At 46.2% G+C, this 26490-nt stretch overlaps 1 protein-coding gene across 1 annotated transcript; it reads left to right on the top strand.

Annotated features, from left to right (window-relative positions):
* Positions 1–2653: 2653 nt before the first annotated feature.
* On the top strand, positions 2654–17265 carry NDUFA8 (NADH:ubiquinone oxidoreductase subunit A8). The gene is made up of 4 exons (XM_080820822.1): positions 2654–2840; positions 9352–9515; positions 12839–13004; positions 16883–17265. Exons 1-4 carry the CDS (start codon positions 2790–2792, stop codon positions 17018–17020), a joined length of 519 nt encoding a protein of 172 aa, XP_080676948.1. The 5' UTR covers positions 2654–2789; the 3' UTR covers positions 17021–17265.
* Positions 17266–26490: the final 9225 nt, after the last annotated feature.

Genomic DNA, 26490 nt, shown 5'->3' with positions numbered 1-26490 from the left:
CCCAGTAATATTCTGTTAGAAAACAACGTTTTTGTTTCCCTCAAATACTCAAAAATGAAAGGGTCTGTGTTGTTGATGGTGGGGGATGGGGCACAGAGTTTTGTTGGTTTGTCTTCGCCCTCACCTAGAGGCTGTCCTGGGGTTCTCACATCCCATAACACAGCCCTTGGTAGGCCCAGAGAGGGGAGGGATGTGCCCAAAGCCACACAGTAAACACTGGGAAGCAGAGACTCGGGCCAGTTTTCCTGGCACCTGGTTTTGTGTCCTCTCTGTCCCCCATGACCAGCCCACCCCTGCCCTTTACACCACTTGTAGATAATGGGAAAAGGATGAAATTCAGACAGGGGACATAGGTTTGAATCGTACTTCACCATTTCCTAGATGTATTGTCTTGGAGACTTTCTTAAACCCTTTCCTTCCTTTCTTCCTTTCTTCCAACAAATATTTACAGAGCATCTACTACATATCAACACCTACCACACATGCTGAGTCTGGTCTGCTGGATACAACAAGGTCACAGCAGTGATCAAGGCATATGCCATCCCTGCCATCAAGGGGGTTCACAGTCTAGCGGGGGACACAATTAAGCAATTGCAGAACATGTGGGAATTGCCATGCAGGGGGAAGCAGGCCTCTACAGGAGCCCAGGCCAAGGAAACCCAGCTTGACCAGCTGCCACTTACTTCCTGTGTGAAATGGCTGAGATTAATGCCCAAGATCAACCCAGATAATGTATAAGGGTCCGACATCCTGTAAGTGCTGACGAAGTATCCTTTCCTCCATTTCTTCATTCCTGTATTCCTTCCCTATTCTTCCCCTGCTGGCTAGAAGTCACCTCCTCTAACTCTGAACTTCTTTAGGCTTTTGTTTGTTTAGACACCACTCCCTTTTTTTAAACTGCAAACTGGATATCAGTCTTCAAACCTTCTACAGACGTCTCCAGCTCATCCCAAATGAAATTCATCCTCTTTTCCTCCAAAGTGGACCCTCCTCAGAGTTCTCAATTTCCATAAGTGGTATCAGAATCGTCCAGGTTCAAAGCCTAGAGCTAGGCACTGAGCTGGAACTGGAGGCAGTCTCTGAGTGGGACTAGGAGCCTATCAGTTGCCAAGTCCTGGCAATGAAAATTCCCAAACTTCTACATCTTTCTTTCCTGCAGCCCCCCTGCTTCTGCTTTGGTCCAGGGTCCTGCTGCCTTTTACTAGGACAACCAGGGGCTCTGACTTTATCTCCCCATCTCTACTCTGCTTCCCTCTCTCCCTCTTTTCCTTCTCTTCCTCTCTTGTCTTTCTTCCCATTTTTTCTTTCATTTGCTCAAGGCAAAAGCCTTCATTATAAATTAAAAGTAGTTTAAAAGAACAAAGATATAAAGACTCCAATCCATAGTGAGGATACACTTACCATATCTCAAATTTCATTCATTCATTCATTCTTTCATTCAGCCAACATTTATTGAGTGAGGTATGCACTATGAAGAGTGATACAGAAATGAAACAAATTAGATTTCCTAATGCCCAGCCCTACCAAGAATCTATCTATCAGTGGCTCCCCCACCCATAAAATTATGCACAGTACTCAGATCTCTCTATGCCAGAACATAGACCCACCCTTCCAGCTCTGGCTCTCTCTCTCCTCTAGATAAGTCCAACATTTCAGTCACACCGAACTGCCTGCTCTTCCACTTGTAAATCCTCTGAACTATTGCCCATGCTGTTCCCTCTGCCTGGAAACATTCTTCACCTTGCATCTCTACCCACCTAAATCCCACCCAACCTTCAGGGCCCATCTCAAATACTTTCTCCTCCAGAAAGCCTTCAAGGACTGCACCAACTGGATGTGTCCTCTGTAGGAGCTCAGTAGCAGGGCTCCATAGAAGAAAACACATGAGCTTTGGAGTCAGACCTGGGTTGTGATCCCTGATCTGCCCAACACCAACTAGTACTTTGAGTAAGTTACACAGTTACTCTGAGCCTCACTTTCCCCATCTGCGACATGAGGATAATATCCATCTCATAGGGTTGCTGTGAGGAGGGGAAGATTCAGGCAAAGTCACTATCTGAAATTATCTCTTCATTTCTTTGTTTATTGGCACTACACCAACTAGACTGTAACCTCCATGACAGTGAGGATCTTGCTTGACATTTTTTATATTTTTATCCCCATATCTAAAACTGGCAGATAGCAAACACACAAGTATATATGGAATGAATATACCTCAGCTCTGCTGCTTATTAGATATGTGTCCTTGAGCAAGACACTTTACTTCACTGAGTCTCATTTTCCTGAACTGTAAAATGGGAATAAACAAGGCTACGTGAAGGGTTGTCCTGAAGGTTAAAAGGAATAAAGTTTGTGAAAGTGTCTGGTACAAAATCCTTTGCAAATGCGAAAAGGCAGCAGTCTTTTCCCAATCATAAGTACTCAAGACACAGTGAATCAGATGAGGCTCTTACCTCCCGTCTACATATTCCCCAATATATTGGCTTCCTGTGTACTCCATGGTGCCAGCCTCTAGCCTCCAGCCCTTGGGATCCTGAAGTCTCAGTGCGTTCCGTCTCACTATGACAACCAAGACGGGCGGGGCCTAAGCAAAGCCCCGCCCCCAGCGCCTGCCGACCTTCTAGACACTGCGCACGCTCTGTGGCTCGCGGTTGGGCAGAGCAGTGCGCCTGCGTGGCCGGCTGCGCAGGCGCAGGCGCGAGGTGGCTCTTCGCGGTCGAAAGGGGAATTCAAGGAGACGGGGGCGACGGGGCTGCGGGCGCCTCGTCGGGTTTGGGGCTGCCGCCATCATGCCGGGGATAGTGGAGCTGCCTACTCTGGAGGATCTGAAAGTGCAGGAGGTGAGGCTCGTTCGGAAGCCAGGCAAGCGGGGCATAGGGCTGCAGCTTTTCGGGCCTGGGCCCAGCCCTGCTTCGTCTCACTAGACTGTGGGCCCCGGCTCCCCCCTCGCAGTGCCTCCCCAACACAAACACAGGTAGCTTCCCGGACGCCCCCTCCTCACGTCCGGGAATCGCCTCACCCCAATCCCATCATGCATTGGCTCTGTAGCGCTTTCCTCTCCAAGCCCACCCTGACCCCCAACGATCTGCTTGTCATTTACGTGAATAATAGTGGTACTTTTTCTTAAGCACCAGCCAGGGCCACTTTACTTACTTTAATGTCACGTAATACTTAACCCTTTCCGCGAAGGGAATATGCAACCCCGGGTGCTCACAGCCGAGCGAGGGAGACAGTCGCTTCCAGGTGGCCTCATCCTTACCGTGTTGGAGTGGAACTAGGAAAAGGAAGCAGCAAGAGGAGATCATACTGGAGAGTGGAGTTGCTGACAGCCCTGGGAGGGTATTTGGTAATAGGACACTTAAGGCACTCATTTATTTAGAAGGATATCATTGAATAATTGCCGTATACATACACACTGGAGAATCAGAGGTATGGTCCCTGCCCTCATAGAGCTTATAATCTAACGGGGAGACAGACATAAAGAGGCAGTTACAGTACAGTGAAATTTGTGCTATGAAGTGAAGACAAGACAGTATATACAAATTATTGCAAATACAGCCACTCCTTGCCTAGATGTCAGGCAGGATGCCAGTTAATTACTTTACATCCATTAATTCATCACATTCTGCCAACAGCACTATGATCTAGGGTATTCTTGGTCTCTTCGTGTGAAAGGTGAGAAAACAGGCCTTGGGAGTAGAAGTCATTCGCCCAAGGTCATGTAGTTTAGTAAGTGGTGGAGCTGGACTGTGAATCCAGGTCTGAGTTTAACACCCATGCTTTTAAACTCTTGTATTACGGGCAAAAGCTGAAGGGAGTGAGAAGGCTTAGCAGGATGTTTTGTGTCTGGGAGACAAGTGCTCTTTGATGTGATTCTAGGGTTGTGGGAAGCTCAGTTGTTGCTAAGCCTGGAGATAGGTACCTCAGTCTGGTAGGACTGGGAAGCAGCTTCTACAAGGCCAGACTTATTTTATAAGTGAGGTGGTGGGGAGAGGTGGAAGGTTTTAAGGCAGAAGAGTGTCATGGCAGGACTGGATAGTAGAAAGACTAGGCTGCATAAAAGAAGGAGGGCAACACTAAAAGTTATGCCAGAAGTTATATCCCAGAAGTTAAGGGTTTTACTTTCATGACTTCACTTAATCTTAGGTGCCTGTGAGAATGGCAACTATTGTTTTTCACAGATGAAGGGCTTTTTGCTATGTTCAGGGACTTTAAAGTGACATTTATTAAGTGGTGGCCTCCGATATTCAGTCTTTGGTTTCTTGTCCCACAGTGAAGCTGGGTTAGCCTGAGACTGCTGGATTTTTCATGGGAACTTTAATTTGATTCAGCAAACACCCGAGGTTCTACTTCTGCAAATACTCTGTATCTGGAATAAATTTGCCGTTAGCGTTTATACAGTTGAATTGAAATACAGATAATTACATAAATAACTAAAATACAAGACAGAGTGATTAAATGCTATGGAAGAGGAGCAGACGTAGTTTAAGAGAAGAGAGCAGGATTTACAGTTGGATCTAAATTCCAGGCCTAACTGCTCGGTTACCTTGATTAGTCACTTAGAGTATTTGCAGACATAGTTATTTTATTTGTAAGATGAAATGATTCCAGCTCTATAATTCTCTGAGGTTATAAAGGGAAGAGAGAAAGCACTTCTCGGGCATAACGTGAGACTTGGCTAAATGGCATTTGAAGAATAGCATTTATAGGCCGAGATGGAGTAATGGGCTTTAAGCGAGGGTTAGATCTGATCGAAGGTAAGGAGATGGAAAATGCAGGGGTCCACTGATGAGTTCTGGGGACCATGAGTTCAGTGTTCTGAGACAGCAGCAGGTCCCTTTTTGGAAGCTTCTTGGGTGAGAAGGCTGGATCCAGAGGCTTTAAATACCCGTAAAAAGTTCAGGCTTTGTTCTGCTGTTAAGCCTGAATCCTTCCAGGGCTTTGTTGCTAATTTGTTTTAATGGAGTATGATAAGAATTGTCTTTTAGGAAGATCACTCTGGCAGCTCTGTGAAGAATGGATTGAAGAGAGGAAAAGAAAAGCAAGGAGATTAGTCTTAGTGGCTGTTGAAATAACGAGGAGGCTATTAATGACCTCAACATAATTGGGGACTGCTCACAGAACGAAAGAGCAGATTTATCTGGAAGTGATCAGCGCGGCAGTGACTTAGGTATCACAGGCAGGAAGGGTTGAGGAGTCTGTCAGATTTGTGACCTGACAATGGGGCTGAGGAAGCCAAAGGGAGCAGATTTGAGAGACAAATTAAACACATTTTGGACCTCGTTTTCTTTGGAGTTATAACACATCCCTGTGGAAGAAGCATTCAGAAGCTTAGGCTGGAAACTCCTTGTACACATTGACAGTTTTGAGTAGAAATAATAGCTAATATTTATGATGTGCTAGGCACTGTTCTTAATATTTTTATTTGTGTTAACTCATTTAAATCCTCAATAGTCCTATCAAATAAGGACAGTTATTCCCCATTTTCCACAAATTAAGTAAAATGGAAGGCACAGCATAAATTAAAGACTGTAGAAAGAGGTACAGACATGGTTTAAGGAAGAGAGCCGGACTGGAAGATTGGTTGTAGATTGTAAGACTTTTTCTGCCTCCCTTTCCACACCTGCAGATTGTATAGACCTGCTATATGGGGAGCCTGTCATGAGGGTAGATGAGGAAGATGCTGGAACTCTGTGTTCTTTGAGACAAAGGGAGCTGAATGAATTTGAGAGGGTATTCACAGTAAGCAGCTGTGAAAAGATGTTGTTTCTGTTGGAACTCATCAGTCTTCGTGAAGAAGCAGGTGAGGGGAGATGGTGGCATCCAAAGTCCTTTGCCACTTCATTGAAGGTAATGTAAGACAGAAAGGCCTGACTGAAGGTCACGGTCTGTGAATTCCAGTTCTGCAGTTGCCACTGACCTGCTGTGTCATCTTGAGCACATCTCTTTCCCCAGGAAAGAGATTCAGTGAGTGGTTATTGTGTTTTATTTTCCTGTGGCAGAGCATATTTTATATGCTCAACAACATGGGTGTGCCTGGGTTTTGAAAAGACCTCTACATTGGTAGGAAAGTCAGGCAAAGAATGCCGTAACTTTTTTGGGCACGATAGCTGTGAAGGCATTTGAAAGGTCTTTAAGGCATGTGTCAAGGAAGTAAATATAATTGACTTAATTTTTTAAATATATTAAGTTTTTAAAAATTTGAATCTTGATTTTTTTTTTTAAGATTTTATTTATTTATTTGACAGAGAGAGACCACAAGTAGGCAGAGAGGCAGGCAGAGAGAGGGTGGGAAGCTGGCTCCCTGCTGAGCAGAGAGCCGGATGCAGGACGTGATCCCAGGACCCAGAGATCATGACCTGAGCCGAAGGCAGAAGCTTAACCCACTGAGCCACCCAGGTGCCCTGATTTTTCTTTTTTTTTAAGAGAGGGAGCACGAGTGCATGTGTGCACAGAGGAGGGGCAGATGGAGAGGGAGAGAGAATGCCAAGCAGGCTCCACGTCCAGTGCAGAGCCTGACATGGGGTTCGATCCCACAATCCCACAATCCTGAGATCACGACCTGAGCCAAGATCGAGTCGGGTGCCTAATCGACTAAGCCACCTATATGCCCCTGAGTCTTGATTTTTATTCTCTCAGCTCTTTACAGGTAATACAGCAAACAAGAGTATTCCCCTCAATTAACCTAAATAAACTCTTACTAGGGGCGCCTGGGTGGCTCAGTGGGTTAAAGCCTCTGCCTTTGGCTCAGGTCATGATCTCAGGGTCCTGGGATCGAGCCCCGCATCGGGCTCTCCGCTCAGCAAGGAGCCTGCCTCCTCCTCTCTCTCTGCCTGCCTCTCTGCCTACTTGTGATCTCTGTCTGTCAAATAAATAAATAAATCTTAAAAAAAAAATAAACTCTTACTATAAAAAACTGTAATACAAAATCTTAGAGATTTTTAAACAAATTTATTAGAGTTGTCATGCAGATTTTACTTTTATCATAAGTTTGTCTTTGCTTTGATAATTATAGCAAGTGTAATATTAGTAGACATCATCCTAACTTTGTTCTCCTCTTCCTGTAGTGTGTAAATGAATTACTCTCTGCATCTTTCTTGCCATTTATTGTATTAATAATTTAACCTAAGCTATGTGAAATTCATAAAAAATAAAATTATAGGGGCGCCTGGGTGTTGTATTCGGTTAAGCATCCAACTCGGTTTCAGCTCAGGTCATGATCTCAGGGTTGTGAGATAGAGCCCTGTGGGGCTCCGCACTCAGTAGGGAGTCTGCTTGAGACTCCCTGCCCCTCCCCTCCATGTGCACCCTCTCTCTCTCTCTCTCTGAAATAAATACATCTTTAAAACATAAATCAAATTTATAAAATTTTTAGCATAAAAATAATTATAACATTATTCTTACGTAAGAATCCTTAATAAATATTTACAAATCAAATCCAGTAATATCTTACAGCATAATACACTATGGCAGACTAGATTTTATTCTATCTATAATGGGAGAGTTTTGGAAAATCTGTTAGTGCTCTATACTTATAGATTAATGAAAAAAAAAACCTGAAATTTTCAGTCTTTCCAGAAAGAACAGTAAAACAAAGCCAGTTCAGATTAGAAGGAAACTTCCTTACTGAGGAATATCCAAAGAACTGTATCCCAGACAACAGTAACAAACGTTGTACCAAACTGTGCTTTAAAGTCTAGAAAAAGGCAAGAGTGCCTACTGCCATTGCTGTTCATCTGTATTATCCTAGAGTTTAGTCAAAGCAATAAGATAGGGAAAAAGGAGGAAAAAAAAGATACAAATATCAGAGAGGAAGGGCAGTAGTTTTTACTTATAAATGGGAGTTTTTCCTCTTAATTGTCATTAGTTTTGTATCAGAGCTGAGTTCAGAAAGATCTGGGTAGAGAGGACATACAGTGTACAAACAAGCAGTAATGAATTTGAAAATCTAATAGAAAAAAATATCCTATTAAGTGTATGAAAAATGTTACAATACTCTGAAATTAAACAAAAAATGTGCAAGGTTCCTATATGACTGAAGCTCTGATTTTAAACAAAGAGCATAAGAATGACCTGAAGAAGAGGAGGGACATGCTTTATTTTGGTGAGAAGGCATAATTCATATAGTCTTGTCTCTTCTGTGAATGTTGGATCCCTGTCCCTGGCACGCAATGAGCACTCACCAGCTACTTGTGCTGGACACTATTTTGGGTGCTTGGTGACCCACGGTAAGCATGACATTTAATTATAGGGAGAATTTAATTATTTAATTATTAATTATTTAACATTTAATTATTTAGGGAGAATTGACATCTTTAGTCTCAGCTCTCTGTTGAAAAAAAATCCCTACCCTCTTGGAGCTTATATTCTAGTGGTCACACACACAGTGACCACTGATGATAGCTTTTATGAGGTCAGTAGAAAAAGATCCTCTGAGGAGATAAAATTTGAACAGAGACCTGATACTGTAAACATGCTTGTTCCCTCTGATATAATACATGACTAGATTTTGTGCAGTTCCAATGCAAATTATCGGACAAAGGGGTTCATCTGAAAGAAAACGGAAGTGACTTTGAAAGGGAGGAACGATGAGGAGGGTGGTCCTGCCAGACAGCAAATGTTCTAAGTTCTAGTAATGAAAATGTTGTGGTATGGGCCTAGGAAGAGGCGGTACACAAAGTTGGCCAGCAGACCCTTGCTGCAGGTGCCGTTAGAGGGACCCTGGTCTGTGTGCAGTCACCTGTGAGTGAGCTGTAACTACGCTTTCTCAGGAAAGTGTCCTGGGAGGCAAGTGAGAGACTGACATAGTTATGGGGTGGCTACCTTGGATATAGTCTGTAATTGTAAAAAATTCAAAAATTGTAGTACTTTATTATTAGTAATAACTTTCTGGACTAGATGCCCTCTAACCGAGCCTTTCCAGACTCCTCCTCAGTGATTCTGTAGTCTTCTGGGAAATGTATCTGTTCTATCACTTTTATTCCTGAAAAGGAGACTCATCAAGGCTCCCCAAAGTTAGGGCCCTCCGTCATCCTTCAGAGCTCCGCTTTCAGAGAGCTAAGGGTTCTGTTAGGGCTGCCATTTCCTTATGTCTTAAATGGGGAGAGTAATGTCAGCCTAATGAGATTACTATGAAGGTATATAGAACATCATGCATGTGAAAGAGCCTTGCAATTTCTAAAGCAGCGGAAATCACAAGGGATTATTATGGGAGCCCCTGTCTTTAATTTTCGTGGTGGAGGTAGACCAGTGCTACCTGTATTTCCTCTGTTTGAGCGGCAGGAGGTGAAGAGGAGGAAGTGATATCCTGGTCACAGATCTGTGGTCTGTCTCCCGCTGTCCTTTCTCCAGGTGAAAGTCAGTTCTTCGGTGCTCAAAGCTGCCGCCCATCACTATGGAGTTCAGTGTGATAAGCCCAACAAGGAGTTCATGCTCTGCCGCTGGGAAGAAAAAGACCCCAGGAGGTGTTTAGAGGAAGGCAAGCTCGTCAACAAGTGTGCTCTGAACTTCTTCAGGTAACAGTCTTTCACATCAGTGCTGCGGGGCTGAAACATGTAGGTGTCTGTATCCCAGTGAACATTAAGTGAAAGAAGAGTTTTGGTAGGAAATGTAAGACCTTGAAGTTTGATAGACCCAAAAAGCCTACAGTAAGTGATGCAGTTATTTTTGTTATTTGTTTTATTATTTGGTGTGTTCTTTAATATCTGTGAATGTTAATTTCCAATTTATAAAATACTATGTTATCTTATATAGGATTGTTAGGAAAAATTTGTGGAAGTACGTATTAACAACTCAGCTCACTGCTGACTAACAGGAATTCACTAGATTGCTGTTACTACAGAACACTCAGTTACTGTGGAGTGAAAAGTGTGTACAGAGTCAAGGTATTAAGTAGGCCATTATGCTTGATACTGTAAGTAAAAAAAAATCCAGATTGTAATTGTAGAGAAATGTTTTGACAGACTCTCTTAAAAGGGACCGAAACTCCAGTTGAAGGGAGTTGGCTTGCGTAGCTGTAAAGCCCAGGAATAGGACTGGGATTGGGCAGGGCTGGAATCAAAGGGCTTGCATAATTTCATAACTACTTGGTATCTTTTTGCCTCGCTTCTCCTCCTACAATCTCTTAGTTCTGTTTTTCTCTGTCAGGTTCATTTTCAGAGAGACTCTTTGCTTGCTGTAGCAGAAGTGGCCTCCAGCCACTCCACACCGCTGTGCTGCTTGCCTAGTACACGTAGACCAGCCGTGCCAGTTGTCCAGTGGTGTGAGCAGGGCTCCCGGGACCAAGTCTTGTTGGCCTGGCTGCTTGATTTCATATGCATATCTTTGAATCAGGTGTGTTTCAGCAGATAAAATGCTGTGCTTGGTCAGGCCTAAAGTGGGGAGTAGACTTAGATTCAGCTAAACCACTCTGCTGAGAGATAGGGAGGGATTGTTCCCCAAAGGGAAATTAGAAGGATGTTACAGAAGAATGGGGACCGACTGCTGGCTAGGCAAAACCCACAGATGTCCACTACAATGACGGGAGAGGGAAAAATCAAATTTCCTTCACATAATAGCTGCTTTCCTTCTTTCTTGGTTCTGCTGTCTTTGTCCATATGCAAAGATATTTTTATGGTTAGAGTCGTCGTAGTGTGTGGCTTAAAATTCATTTCTCCCTGAAACTATTGGGAGCGTTCTTTCCCGTTGCTAGATTGTCTTCATGACCATCACTTTTTTTTTTTTAAATGACCATCGTTTTTAATGGCTGTATAATATTCCACCAACAGGTAAACCAACCCTAATTTGCCTGACCAATTCCTGTTATTAAACATTATTCCCTCCCCCCCCGGTTTTTGATTGTTTTAGATAAATCTGCAGTGATTACCTTTTGTGTAGCTCTTTTTCTCTTTTTAATTAATTCCATGGCATAAATTTCTTAGCAGTGAGATTATGCTATAAAAAGGCTTTGAGGGCGCCTCGGTGGCTCAGTGGGTTAAGCCTCTGCCTTCAGCTCCGGTCATGGTCCCAGGGTCCTGGGATCGAGCCCCGCATTGGACTCTCAGCTCTGCAGGGGGCCTGCTTCCTCCTCTCTCTCTGCCTGCCTCTCTGCCTACTTGTGATCTCTGTCTGTCAAATAAATAAATAAAATCTTTAAAAAAAAAAAAGGCTTTGAATATTATTTATGGCTCTTGGACTATAGTTGTCATTTTTTTAAAAGTTGGGTCACTTTATGCTGCCCTCAGCACTGTATCTTTTTCTACCTTACCGGCATTGTATATTATTTAAATTTTTGATAGGTACAAGATGATATTTTATTCTTGCTTGAATTTGCATCAGTTTGATTGTCAACTAGCTTACGTGTTTACTTTTTAAACTTTTCTAAGAGAACTTTGGAAAACAATTTCTGCTTTGGCCTAGAGGTAGTACCTTTAAGTGGGCAATGTTTGGATTTCACAAGCTCCCGAGGTGCCCAATTGCCTCCATGAGAGGTTGCTGCCTCCATGCTGAAGTTACTCTTTGTAGGCATTAGGAGGTAATAGTTGGGTGTGGGTACCAGGGTGGCAGGGTCCAGAAGAGACTGAGTACTCCAGTAATGCTAGCAACTCTTCCGCTGTCCCATGCTGGAGGAATTAAAACACTGGCATTGGGAACAGTATCCCGCTACCAGCGTGATTCTCAAGGGAGGGGGGTGCGGTTTGGTGTACTGTGGGCATCCTTGTCAGTGAGGCTGGGGGCGGTACAGAAGAGCTCCGTAGGGCTTTGCTGGTCTTCCTTCTTTCGTGTGCACACCCCGCCACCCCCAGGTTACACTAGAATTCCTGGAAAGGTATGTAAGAAGCTGGGAACATTGGTTGCTTCCTAGGAGGGAAACCCAGCAAGAATGGAAAGCAGTTTTTTCACCTTGTATTTCCTCCAGCCCATCTCTGAGGTTCTTCCTGAGCTGTGTGAAGTAAGATTCCCATGTTGAGTGCAGCTAGATTCTTAGAGTACGGCAAGCTAGCACTTTCTGGTCATGATTCCGTTGGGGGAAGGAGAGTGCTGTGCGTTTCTTCCAGTGCTTCATGTAAGGCTTTTACTTAAAATAATGGTATTTTATTCTTCCTTGAATTGGCATTTATTGGATTACCAGGAAGGATGAATGGTAAGAGAAGGGAGTTTTGCAAAATAATTGAAGCTTATCTCTTATACACAAAAGTTACCTTTTCTTCAACCATTTTTGGTGGTCACTAAATGAATTACATGCTGCCTTGCTTCTTAACAGAGACCTCCAAATGTAATTTAACTTTTTTAATGACAGATAATCTGTTTCTGTTCAGTGCATTACTAGAGTGAGGGCTCTGAACTGTGAGGAGCGTAAGGTGGTTTGCCTCCACACTGAATGCCCTCAGGATCTTCCGCTTGTTGGTTTGTGTATTTGTCTTTTACAGTTCTGTCTCTTCCTTTGCCATTGTCTGTCACTTCTGCCTTCTGTCAGCGTGCCTGTCTCAGATTATGCTGCCTCTTTCAAGTTTGCTAAACTGATCATCTTTAGACCTGGATCTAAAGGAAAGAATACGTAGACCCTCAGTGAGGAGTGTTCTTTGTAAAATATATGTGCCTCAGACCACAGTCTTCACATTTCAACTCATTTAGTTTTGCTGCATAAATAAATGAGGTCTTCTTCCTCAGAAATCTTTTTCTACTTATTGGTTCTCAATCTGAGGATCTCCAGATTGTCTGTAAGTGAGGTAAGAGCATCTGCTCTCCCACCTTTCAGAAAGCAAGGCTGTGCTTTTGAGGTCGGTGCTTACTTTTTCCCTACTTTTCTGTTTTTCATTATTTTGCAAGGCGCTGTCCCTAACCTAGCCCTCTTTTCCAGGCAGATAAAGCTTCACTGTGCAGAGCCTTTTACAGACTATTGGACCTGCATCGACTATTCCGGCCTGCAGCTATTTCGTCGCTGCCGCAAACAGCAGGCCAAGTTTGACGAGTGTGTGCTGGACAAGCTGGGCTGGGTGCGACCTGACCTGGGAGAGCTGTCCAAGGTAAAAAGTCTCCTCCTGCTGGAGCTCTTGCCTTCTGACTGAGGGGTGGGTGAGGGCAGGAGGGGCAGTCAGAAAAGGGTCTTCTGTGAGTGCAGATTGGATGGAAAAAATCTGTTTATGAAACAGGTTAATGAGGGAGTGATTATACACAATCCAGGAGTTTAATAAAAATATTTCTTTAAATAGATCATCCAGCATGTGCAGATTTGTTTTTGTTTAATTAGCTAATTGGAGAACAGAAGGGAGGAGATGAGGATAGACACAACGTTAGGGGCACTGGCCGTTGAAAGCATTGAAGTTACCCTGGAATTCAGAGAGGAAATAGGACCGAGGTATGCCGGATTCTACAGGCCAGATTTATCAGTACCTGAGATTTTTAAAAGTGTATCCCTGTAGTTTAAAAAGCACATTTTCCTGCTCTGTTCTGTATTTCCTATCTCAGTCATGATGCCACCATCTCTTGAAACATAAGAAACCTCGGTGTCTTTTTTTTCTTCATGTCCCTTTCTCCCTTTATAAAAAATCATCAGTTCCTGTAGGTAAGCATTTCCTGGATGATTTTTTTGAGTCCTCACTGTCCCCACATCTTGAACAGGAGTTCTTAATTTAGGCTGTGCGAATATCTGGGAGGGGAGGGTGGTTCTGTTCAGATTTTAGAAGACCTTGTATCACCTGAAATTGAAGAATTTAGGCTATCATTACATCTTCACTATAGGCATGATCTGTATAGAAAATAAATAACACTTTTTAAAACTTTTCGGGGGCTTGCCCCTGCTTGCAATATTCTGGCTTACAAGAGCCTGTGCGATCTGACTTACCCTGCTGCTGCTGTTTTGTTTTTTTGTTTTGTTTTGTTTTTGAGAGGGGGAGGTGGGGTGTGGAGCAGAGGGAGAAGAGAATCTCACGATTCTCACGCAGGGTTTGATCTCATGACCTGCGACCATGACCTGAGCCGAAATCGAGAGTCAGACACTTAACCAACTGCACCACCCAGGTGCCCCTGACCTACTCCCGCTTCTTGAGCCTCATCGTCCTCCATTACCTCTGGGACAGATAGGTGGCAGGATGGCAGGGAAAACTCAGGTTTGAATGGAGGAAGATAGTACTACTGAGTCACTGTGGGATCCTGAGCAAATTGCTGACTGTTTCCTGTCCTACCACATCTCCGAAATAGGACCAGTATTTATCCCTAGTTTTTTTTTTTTTTTTCTTTTTTTTAATTTATTTGACAGACAGAAATCACAAGTAGGCAGAGAGGCAGGCATAGAGAGAGGAGGAAGCAGGCTCCCTGCTGAGCAGAGAGCCCGACTCGGGGCTTGATCTTAGGACCCTGAGATCATGACCTGATCCGAAGGCAGAGGCATTAACCCACTGAGCCACCTAGGCGCCCCTCATCCCTAGTTTTCTGTGAGGTTTAAGCTCGAGAGCTTTTGTGAACTTCCAGCCTAATGCCTGGTGCATAGGTCCACAGTTCGCCCTTGTTCCCTTCCCTTTATGTATAGTATCTATGGGTAGTTGGGTCTTAAGCTTGGTGTCTTAAGTAGATAAGTGGCTTAGCAATTTTGTTTTGCTTTTGTCCAGATTGATTATCTTCAGATGTCTTCTTTGCTGCCCTGCACAAATCACTTTAAATTGTGGATAACTCTGTTGGAATTCGGCAGGACCTACACATTTACCAATGAAAACAACCTTTTCTCATTTCTATCTCTGATCAAAGGAGAATTAACAAATCATGCTGTTAAGAAAGCATATTGATTCCTGAACCTTTGTGTTAACGTTTTTAAAAACCTATAAAATACTGACTTGTTTTCAAAAGTTTATTTCTTTAAGAGGATTATCAGTTTTAGTCATACTTAAAATCAGAATCCAGTAATCTTTTTTTAGAAACGTCAAGACCAGCTGGATAAAGCCTAACTTTTAGCTGCATTCACTTCTCCATTCTGCTTCCACCAGGTTGCCTTTCTCCCCTCTCTGTGCCCCTGGCCAGTTTCTACTCACTCTTCTGCCCTCAGCTTCGATGTCAATGTCGTTTGAAGGTTCCAACCTTCCTAACCAGTTGCTCTCTCTCCCCTATAATTCCACCATCCTGGGAAGGCTAACATTGACAATAACTTCCGGAGCACCCGCAAAACGTCAGGCACCTGACTGTGTAGTGTCCTAATAGAACTGTCAGCCAGTAGCCGCATCAAGAGATGGGAAATTGAGCATTGGGTAGACTGCCCAAGGTTGTATACCTAGCAGTTAGTTTGACCACATGCTTCTGCTCCTTTTCTCTTATCATATGATACAGAAGAGGAAGTTGTTTTCTTGTTCTTGCCACAATAATCTGTCCTTTTAAGGGGTCTGTTCATTACTTTAAATTTAAGAAACATGTTTCTGGATTTATTTCATACATATCTTGAATTCCTGAAAGGAGCTTCACATGCCAGGTGGAGGCATTTGGAGGAACTCTGTCAAGCAGTAAGGAACCATTAGTGATCTCTGTGGTGGAGAGAGGAGAACACTGTTCTAAAAAACAAGCAAACAGCTCCTCTGGACCTGTAGACAGAAGGCTTGGCTCCCTGCTCCAACTCTGACATGGAGCGTGTATCTTGATCACGGGCAGGTTAGCCTCCCTGGTCCTCACCTGTGAACTACAGATAATAATGTCTCACAGTGTGGTTATAGTAATAATTGTGCTATTGTGTTCCTGAAAGCTCCATTCACAGTAAATGGTTTTTGAATTTGTGCAGATGGGAAGACTCATCAGTCATATCATAGGGAGTGGCTTGAAGATCAGACCACTACATAACAACATTGTTAATAACTGTGGCCTTGTCTTTCCATTTCTCTGTTTGTTTCCTCATCTTTAAAGTGAGAGCAATTGCTGGTGGGTTTCTGATGGAGATTTTGTGACCATCAGGGCTGATGTGGATGTGACCACCTTCCGTCTCTCTCCTGTAACCATCATGTAGTGCTCCAGCGAGCTGCCAGGCCTGTTGGCTTGGCTCTCCCAGTTCTGGTCCTGCCCCTCTCTGATCTAGCTTCTGTACCTTCCAGTCTGCAGATGTGCTTGAACTGTTTCCGTGCTTCAGTGCACCTGTTACCACCGGGTCAAATTCAAACACTTCACACAGCGTCCAGTACCCTTCACTGTCAGGCCCTTGTCAACCAGTGTAGTATGTTATTTAAAAGCACAGCTTTGGAATAGGCAGATCTGGCTTCGAGGACTAGTTGTCCCACTGGTAGGCAGGTGGCCACAGGGAACCTCTGTGAGATGCTCTCATGGGAGTTTGAGAATGAAATGGAATAAGGTGCTCAGTATCGTTTCCAGCGGGCGCTTGTGTAGGTGCCTCTTTCCCACCACTATTCATGCAGTCTTTGCTTTGCCATTCTAAAAATATGCCTCTCTGTGTATACACGTACTGATTCCTTGGCATGTCTTTCTCCTGCTAATCTTTCTGCCTGGCTCATGGGCATCCTTTAAGATGACGCTAAAGGTTACCCCCTCTGAAATCATCCAGCCCCCAGCCTTCAGGATGGGTTACATGTGCACAGTCCTTGCTCTAAATCCTAAGTGCCAGCATTTAGTTCCTGCCTCAGTTGTGATAATTTGGTTAGGAAGTCTTGGTTGATTTTCTTGTCTGGCTCCCTCGAGCACAGTGTGTGTCTTGTTCCCTCCTGTTTCTGAAACTTGTACCACATGGAACGCCCCAGAGAAGGCTTTCTTAAATGTTTGTTCAGAGGTCAAATGAGTCTAAATATGGTTTGCTGGGGCTTGAACAAAGAGGGGTAGTTGGGACAGCAGGATGAGAGAGGAAATGCTGGGAAGTACGTTCTTGGTCTCAGACTGTTCCACCTGACCTCAGCCTTGCTTCTGTTCTCTTCGCCCCTCACAGGTCACCAAAGTGAAAACAGATCGACCTTTACCGGAGAATCCCTATCACTCAAGAGCAAGACCAGAGCCCAACCCTGAGACTGAGGGGGAGCTGAAGCCTGCCAAACATGGCAGCCGCAATTTTTTCTGGACCATGTAAAGATGGCTCCATGGCCCACGCTCGTCACGTGCCCAGACAACCACTGGTGAAATTCCCATGCAGTTTGCATCGACCGATAGAGTGTTCTTTCCGGGATCACAAACTTAACAAAAAAGTTAATTTATGTGACTTGGCAGATATACTATACCATTTCCTGGCCATTAAAAATTTTAAAGGAAACAGTTGTATTTTATTATGTTTTATATAACCTTTTGGCCTTTAAAGATGACTTCCCTTTGCTTGTTCTTCTTGTGGTCCTGCCTGCTTCTCTCTCTTCACTTTAAGTAGGCATTCACCGGTGTGGCTGGGGAGCTACATTCGACGAGGCAGAAATGACTGTGTAAAGGAAAGGCCCTCTTACCTGTCTGCGTTCATGCATTTTGAAGTCTTAACCTCTCTCCCCATCCAACATCTCAGACAAATAGCTTTTCCTAAAGGTCATACAAGGGAAGTGTCCAGGATAGGAGAAGCGAAGAAATGTTTGAGCCTTGTGACTCAGGCCATGGGAGGGGCCTCCTGGCTGGGTTTTAGGCAGTCTTGCTCAAAGTTTCTTAAAGAACCAAACTTCCACCACTTCCCCTTGATATCCCATCCTTAAGCATTATAACCCAGATGTTTTTCCTGATAGACAAGGGAGGTGGAGGCTGAACTCCCAGCTCCAAAGCCAGGAAGTCGGGAGGTCTGAGTGTCAATTCCAACCTTGGGTGTGTTCCTTAACCTCTTGTGAGAGGTTGAATTTAAGGACAAACTAAAGGCAACATGCTTATCTACCTCCTGGGCAGGTTAAAGCCACAAGTATTTATAAAGCTCTGGTTCAAAGCACTATTATGTCCTTATTTTCCCTTTCATTCAATTCCTTTTTCACTACCAGGCTATTTCCTCTGCATCTGACTGGGTCGCTCTACACCCTTCTGCTGGTGGCCTTCAGTTGTACCTGGCCCTGTGCAAGTCCGTGGCAGCTCTGGGGGCTTGGTTTCCTTTTGTGGCACTCTAAAAAGCAGAATTGTCCTGTAAGTCTTTCCAAAGGCCTTTCTAACTCCCACTCCAGAGATCCCAGGCGGGGAGAGTCCTGGGAGATTGGAGGAGGTACAGGGCCTGTTGTCCAAAGTGTCAGCACAGCTCAAAGACAAAGCCCTGTGTGATCGGCCTGACCCCTCCCCCACCCTAGTCCTACCCCAACGTTGGGAGCACTTTGGGGAAACCTCACTCTCACCTGTTCTGCAGAAGTTCCTGGCCGGCTGCCTTTGCCTCATTCTTGAAATTAATGTAGAAAAAGAATAGATCCTTAACTTTTATTTTATTTATTTATTTAATTTTTTAAAGATTTTATTTATTTGACAGATCACAAGTAGGCAGAGAGGCAGGCAGAGAGAGAGAGGGGGAAGCAGGCTCCCTGCCGAGCAGAGAGCCCGACACGGGTCTCGATTCCAGGACCCTGGGACCATGACTTGAGCCGAAGGCAGAGGCTCAACCCTCTGAGCCACCCAGGCACCCCAGATTCTTAAATTTTAAAAACAGCTAAGGCAACCTCTGTTAACCTGTTGGTGGCCAAGTAGTTGGAAACAACCCCTGGCTGGGGAAAGTACGAACATGCTCATGGATTGGCATTTATGTGACACCAAGCTATGTGTTGCTTCTTAGATTCTTTCTGCAAAAGAAGCTGGGACCCGCATGAGGAATAAATATTTGTTGAGCACGGTGCATTGTGCCCAGTGCTTCCCATGTGCCAACTCTGAGTGCTCAGCTTTTGGAAGAGTCTGTCTGGTCCATTTCACAAAGGAACGCTAGCTTAGGGAGCGGCGAAGAAGCCCCGGTCTTGATGAGAAATACAGGTGTGGGAGGCACATGAAGACTGGCTCCCTCGTGGGGAGGGCCAAGCCAAGCCAAATGGCCAAATGGCCACACTTGTTCTTCGAAGACAGTGGTTCTCAGCCTTGGGTGCCCATTCAAGCCATCTGGAGACCCTTGAACACCCATGTCTGGTTCCTGCCCTCTGGAGATTCTGATTTAATTGGTCTGCCAGGGCCTGGAGTTTTTGAAAGCTCTCGAGGTTACTCCAAGGTCCAGCCAGAGGATAGGTCACTGATTGTACACATAAAGCAGACCCAGATTAAGCACTACTAAGTAGGAAGTGGCTAAGCTGAGATTTAAACCCAGACACATCTGGTTCCGAAGTCCATACTCCTAGTATGTATTACTGAGTATAAGTCACATGAGATCTTAAAATAAGATTCTGGTTCAGTTGGTCTGGAGTAAGTGCTGAGGTTTCCGGTAAGCTTCGCGTTGGTGCTGTTGGCTGCTGGTCCGTGGACCACACTTTGGTTAACAAGGGAATAAACCATCTTTCTGAGTGGACGAGCTATAGCTGAGGGACCCATCCCGCTGCGAAGTCTAGCTCCAGGTCCCCTGTGATAATTCACCTTTTTAGAATCAGAGCAACAAGGCCTGAGCTGTTAATGGCTGCAAATTCAATTGTAGGATGTTTTAACTTTTGCCCAAGTTGGACAGAAGTTCTTGCCTTTCCCCCCTCCCCACCTTGCTTTGAATTCCTTGGACAAAGAAACTAACATTTGGCTTTCCTGTATTCTTGATGGAATTACACCACATCATAGCCTTCTAGGACCAAAGCATCTAAGCAAAGATAGAATCCCCCAACCTCTCAGAACAAACACGTCTCTCAATTTCAGTAGGTGAAAGGTCACAGAACAATTTGAAAGCAGTTAGTGCAAAGGATCTCCGAGCAGGGCTTCAAATAATAAGAGAATCTTCCTGCTGGTTTGGCCGGAGAATAATGAGACTAATTCCGCCCATTTCCAAAGGAAATTTATCTGCCTCTTTTCCTCTGCCCAGCCTGTTCCTGTCTTCCCTATCTGAGCGAGTGGTGTCTCCATCCTTCCAGAGTCAAACATGAGACGCACCTTTTGACTCCTGCTCACTCCTCTCCGAGTTCCAGTCCAACACGCAGCCCTGTTGAGTTCCTTCCATAATCTCCCACATTTGTTACTTCCGTTTTTATCTGTCACTGTCCTTGCTTGTTTTTGTTCCCCTTGCCTGGGTTGTTAACACCGCTTCCGGATGGGTCTCCTATGGCCACCTCGCCCTCCAGTGCACCCTCTGACTTGCTGCGTGTACCTCTTACTGCTCAAAAACCTTCAGTGGCTGCTGAGTGGCTATTGACTGGGACCAAATCCCTGGCATTCTGACACTCCGTAATCTGGCCTTAGCTTAACCCATTTCCCCACCGTTATCTTCTCCTTATCATGTGCCCCACCGTCTCCCAGGTGCCATTCCTCAGCACTGTTCTCTAGTTTCCTGATCATCACTGATGCTGTCATCCACTTGCTGGGAAACAACCCTTCCCCCGTCTCTGCCTCTTAAAAGTCTACCCATCTCTCAAGGCAAACACGAATGCTGTCTTCCCCAGGAAGTGTCCCCTTCCTACAGCCAGAAGTGGTCTTTCCTGCCCCTTTGTTCCCAGGACACAATATAACATGTGGATTGAGCTCCAGAGATCTGGAGTTGGGCTGCCTGGATCTGAATCCAGCCTCTTTCTCTCCAGAGGCCGACTGAGACACCGCCAGCTTCCTCCCCCAGCACTGTTCCCCCAACTCAATCCACACGACTCTGCTCTCTGCCATTTCAGACACCCACACCCTTCCTAGTATACGCCCTCTGCCCCAAAGTTCTCCCCCACCTCTTCTTGGTGAGTCTTTCCCTTGAAATGCAACTCGAATTTGTCTCCTTTGTGAAACATCCCTCAACTACCCCCAGAGTGAACCACACCTTCCCTTCCTCCGCATTCAAGAGCATCCTTGACCATGACGGCTGTCGTACTCCTTGTGAGCAAGAATCCCATCCCATTTTCCACGGCATCTACTTGGCATAATGGCGGCTGGTGGATAGCCACTGCTTGATAACTATTCTTTGGATGAATGTTGTTCACCCATTGGTCTCTCCAAAAGGGATTAGCTTAGTTACTCATAAACGTGTATCGTTGTGCAGGATAAACATGAGAATGTTTTCTGTTCAAAGAGAGGTGCTGGTTTTTGCTGCAATGATTTAGCATCATTGGAGAAGGAAGGAAACCCTCAGGTTTTTGCCTTTTTTTCCCCTCCCTAAAAGAGCACAGAAATCTCTGTCACGGTCTCAGTAAAAATGCTGTCTGTGAACTGAAGGGAGAATGCATAAAAGGTCAGATTAGGCTATGGTAATAAGAAATATAATTGCATGCTGGTATTCCTTTAATTTAAGGGTTGAATGCAAATTAAGCAGGCATGCCCTTTCTGGAAGCCTTGTTTTAATCAATTCTGCTGCTCTGGTGGAAGAGTTGAAGCTATAAAGGATGATAATAATGTTTCTTTCATTTGCCATCTGAAACTACGGTATTAGGTGATGTGACAGTATTTTGATGTAAAGGCTTCCTTCCTTCCTTCCTTGCTTGCTTGCTTCCTTCCTTCCTTCCTTCCTTCCGATTGTCTGCAGACCATGCAGCACCATTGTGTTGCTGGGTTCCAAGGATCTGCGGTTCCCAGTGGTGAAGTCAGCCCCATGAACTTTCAAGTAAAGCCTTTGGCATCTTTCCTTCTCTATCAGTGTGTGATGGGCAGCGGGCACAGTTGGGGGTGGTGGAGGGCCCTGATCCCATTCCTAGCTCCATCTCTGACCTTGTTGTGTGGCTTTGGCAAAGCACTTCCCCTCTGAGTCTGTTTCTTTAGCTGTGAAGTGAAGTATGGGACTAAGATGGTATCCAGGCTCTTTTCCATGCCAAGAGTTATATAAAATACTGTTTCTCTGCTAGCCAACTTGTTGGGGGAGATGACGGAGTTTTATTGATTAGATCTGATCACCTGAGCAGTTCGTTCTGGAAATTTCACTAAAATGAGAAGGGCATTTCAGGCTTTGTTTTAAATAAACCACCCACAGTGGCATTTAAAGGGCATGATGTAGAAGAGACTGAGGGAGTTGATCATCTATTTAGAAATCGTTTCCTGTAACTTGTTATTTGAGGCTGAGTTTGTTCAGAGGATTATTATGAAGGCTTTGCACTTAAGAGTTAAAGGAGGAACCCTTTGGAGACCATCCCCTATTTGGACTGCCTTCTGATTGCTAAGTCCAGTCTGAAGCACCCTGCCCTCGTGGGTTCGGACTGGCTGACAGTGGAGGCTGGGGCAGAGTGGAGGGAGGGAGCGGGGAGGGTCACCTGGGGGAACAGGCAGCAGCACCCAGAATATGAGAGGGGACTGGACATCAGAAGCCAAAAGGCCAGCAGTGGGATAAACTGAGACAGAACCAAGGCAGCGTGACTGGGAGGCAAACATCCTAATTAGAGTCGCCTACAAAAACTATGGGCAGGCAGTTTGCAGAAAAGAACATCAGAATGGCAAACAAACTTATGAAAAGATGATTAACCTCAGGAGTAGTCAGAACAATCCAGATTAAAGCCATAGTGAGATGCCATTTTATTAGTTCAGCCAAATCAAGTATTGGCCCAGATGTGTGGGGGGGGGTGGGTGGAGGGAGGGAATGGGTGTTCTAGCCTGGGGGCAGGAGCACAAACTGATTCATTGATATGTTATGTTGGGAGGACAATTTGTTGCATCCACCAAAATACAAAGTATGTGTAGCATTCCACATCTGTAAAAATGTATGCTACAGAAGTGCTGATTCAAGTGTTTTAAGATGTGTATAGGGATGTTCGTTGCAATGTTATTTGTAAAAACGGACAGAGAGAGAGAGACAACCCATATGTTGGGCAGTAGTGGCAGAGGGGTCGAATGACTTGAAGCAGAACCATACGGTGCGATCCTGGGCAGCCAGGCAAAGGCCTCAGGGGGTTCTCTACGTTATCACAGGAAGATTTCTAGGAGATCTGGCCCCCTTGCATGTCAAATGATTACATGGTAATGATCGGTCTACTGGTCTACCTTCCTTTCTTGACTTGAACTTCCCCAAACCAGAAACCATGTGTATTTTATCTCTGGCAGAAGCAAAATTGAAACCCTGATTGGCTCTAAAACCTGGGGTCATTGCTTCTCATGGAGCTGTGAGTCGAGAGTTGGGGAGTGACTAGAAATGAAGGGAGGAGGAGGGACAGGAGAGGAGGGGGAGAGGGAGATGACTTACTCAAGACCACAGAGCTCTAGGCTTTCTTGGCAAACAAGGTCCCATTGACTGCTCTGGCTGGTGACTAATGCAGTGCTTCATGCCTCTGAGGGACTGGAGAAACGCACCTCATGTCTTTGAGATGTCGCTCCCTCCTCTGAGAAATGAGGACAACCACAATGCTTCCTTTCCAAGCTGGTAATGTTGATTCAGTAATAAGATGAGTGTACAATGCCTGGCACCATGTAGGTGTGCAGTGAACGTGACCCTCTTAAGGTAACAGGTGCACCCACAGTGGGGTTGTGAGACAAACTGGACCGGCAGTGGAGCCTAGATTTTCCAGAGAATTAGGACATGATACCCGCCTGAATGGCGGCCCCCAGCGCCGTGTTCCCTGTGAGTCAGCTTTGGGCTAATTGGTGGACAATGGCGCTAATGAAAAGGCCATGTTCCTCGACAAAAGTACCCACCCAACTCCCAAGCTCGGAGACAGCTTGAACAAGTTGAGTGGCTCTCAGCTTCCGGGGAGGGTCCCAGCCTGCTGGTGGACTGGGGATGCAGACGCCCTCTCGCGCCAGGTCTGGCCTCCCACTCCTCGCCAAGTCCAGTGCCAGGAATCTAGTTGGGAACCGGTATTCTCGTGGAGCATCAGCACTGGCAAGACTTTAGGCACCAATAAATTCCCTTTACTTGACAAATAGGGAAACCGAGGGCCACAGATGGGAAGGGCTCCGAGAACTGCAAAATTAGAATTGAGTCTAGACTTCTGACTTGCTCACCCTGGGCTACCTGAGGGGCTGCAGCCAGATGGGAGAAGGTTGTGCAGAGCTGGATGCGTGGGTCACAGCTGGGGTGCAGGGTAAGGGTTTGCAGACAGGGGACAATGTGAGCAAAGGAGGCACAGTGGAGGCCCAGCGTAGAAACAGTGCCAACAACAGCTAATGTTTCTTGGGCGCCTGCTCTTTGTCAGGCACTTCACCAAATATTTTACATTTATTGGCCCATTCATTCTTCATAATGATGTCTGTTTTGTGTTATTTTAGAAGAAACTGAAGCTCAGAAAGACCATGTCATTGTCCCGGTCACACAGCTCCTAAATGACAGAACTAGGATTTAAACCCAACTGTGTCTGACTCTCGAACTGCCATTCTTTTTTTTTTTTAATGGTGTTCTCTTTTTTTTTTATAAGATTTTATTTATTTATTTGACAGAGATCACAAGTAGGCAGAGAGGCAGGCAGAGAGAGAGAGGAAGGGAAGCAGGCTCCCCACTGAGCAGAGAGCCCGATGTGGGGCTTGATCCCAGGACCCCGGGATCATGACCTGAGCCAAAGGCAGAGGCTTAAACCCACTGAGCCACCCTGGCGCCCCTCGAACTGTCAGTCTTTACCAGTCTTAACACACCATACTCATCCCACATGCGTGTGGAAATGCTCGGCATGTAGTAGCTTGAAAAATGTGAGTTGACCATTTCCTCGCTTCAGAGTCCAAGTCACAATCTTCAGGCGCCTACTAAGTGCTGAGCACTCCCTCCCGTCCCGTCCATGTGCAGTGGCGCTCGCTACTACTACTACTATAGTCACTGTGTCCTTTGATCGACGTTCGAGTTCTGCTAGGTAAGGACACATCCCCCAAGTTTCTGATGGGGAGTCGAGGCCCAGAGAAGTCAGGTGGCCTGCCCGCCGAAACCCGGCCGGCTGGGGACAGAGCGAGACATCAGACTCCAAGAGATAAGCATAAGGGACAGCCCGGCCAGGTCTCAGGAGGTGGGGAGGGATGGGCCAGGCCCAGGCCCAGGGCAGCAGCCCCTTCCTGGCTTCCTGACAGCGCTATTGTTTGAAGCCGGTTCCTGGACATCCAGGAAATGGGCGACATCACTCCCGACCAAGGAGAGGAAGCCGCTTGAATGTTTGAGCTCCACCTCACGCGCTGGCCCTGCGGCTGGAGACGGGAGCCGGGCCAAGGCTGCCTGACCCCTCCCCCCCTTGCTCAGCCAGGCCACCCAACCCCCACTCTGGTGTCTGGCCCGCTCCTGCACCTCTCTGCCAGTCCACCCCAAAGCCTGCAAGCCCAGACCAGCGTGCTGCCTGCCCTCGGAGGCATCTCCAGGGCATCACTGAAGCCCCGTGCATCCTGTGGATTGGAACTCACCTCCCACCCCGCCCCCTGCAGGATAGGAAGCTGCGTCTTTAAATCCCTAAGAGCGGCTCTGCCTCACAGGGCCTCAGTTTCCTTATCCGTATGGAGGCAGAACTGGTGAGGGGGGGCTGGTCTGGGTCAACTCAAAGGGCACTTTCACCTCTGATGCTCTGGAATCCTGAGTCTGAGCATCTTTTCGCCTGGATGAGGGGAAGGGGTGCCGTGGGTGGCACCTGGGGCCTCAGAAAGAGGAGGAGAGGAGCTCAGGGGGGCAGAGCTCTCACTGAGGGTGGAACAAGGTGACTGGGCAAAGCAGAAATTGGGGACGGTTCTTTCTCTTGGTCTCTGGAATCAGCATGGGTTCCAGTATGACTTCTGCCACTTATTGGCTGTGTGACCTTGAGCAAGTCACTCTACCTCTCTGAGCCCTTGTTTTCACACCCGTGAAATGCACACAGGAAGATGTCATTTGCAGAGTGGTTGTGGGGATTAAATGGAGTCATGGGCACAACAGGAGCCCGAGGCACGTGGCAAGCGCGGGGCTCCTCTCCCCTCACTTGGGGGACATTTCTGGCAGCAGTTGGAGTGAGGTGGGGAAACAGACACTGCAGCATCCGAGTTCAGCGATCAAAGCCCTGGGGGAGCTGGGGGAACAAAGACACGGTTCTGTTTCCTGACTCCCCAAGAGCTGGGGAAGCCAGGCCCCGTGGCTGGTGGCGGGAGTCAGTGCCTGGCATTTGGCAAGCTCACGGGTCGCTGTCACCCAGGATTGTGTGTACCGTGAGCTGGTCTGGACGCAGAATGGAAACCACAGCCTGGATGAATGGCCTGTGCCCTTGGGGGGTCACCTGCTGCCCCTGCTAGTCTACAGCACCGGTTCAGTGAGGCCACGAGATAGATGGCGGATGATTCCCTCTCCCGCGGTCACAGCACCAGTCGGGACTGGAACCGGGCCTCCTGCCTCCCAGTCCAAGGCTCTTTGTGCTTGAGGAGGGCCCTGGGATCGGAGAAGCCCCTCTTTACTCCCCAGCTCCAGCCCAGGAGATGAGAGTCAGACTCTTGTCAGAGAATAGAAGCGGGGCAGAGCCGCCTGTTTTCGTGCTCACAGAGAAGGGACGGCCCCAAGCCGTGTCCCTCCCAGAGAGCTTTTCTCCTGGGCCCCCCAGCTTTCCCGACCTGCCCCAGCCAGCGGGGGCTGGGGACTTCGAGCCTTCTCTCTACCTCTTGGAC

Source organism: Martes martes (assembly GCF_963455335.1).
Source record: "Martes martes genome assembly, chromosome: 12".
NCBI classification, from domain to species: domain Eukaryota; kingdom Metazoa; phylum Chordata; class Mammalia; order Carnivora; family Mustelidae; genus Martes; species Martes martes.
Note: the sequence above shows the minus strand (reverse complement) of the source record. Positions and strands in the feature narration are given on the sequence as shown.

Bases quoted from the DNA above. Each gene is read 5' to 3' on its own strand.
- NDUFA8 (XM_080820822.1), top strand. From the start codon at position 2,790: ATGCCGGGGATAGTGGAGCTGCCTACTCTGGAGGATCTGAAAGTGCAG. The intron at 2,841-9,351 runs GTGAGGCTCGTT...TCCTTTCTCCAG, and splicing joins AGGATCTGAAAGTGCAGGAG to GTGAAAGTCAGTTCTTCGGT. The intron at 9,516-12,838 runs GTAACAGTCTTT...CCTCTTTTCCAG, and splicing joins TGTGCTCTGAACTTCTTCAG to GCAGATAAAGCTTCACTGTG.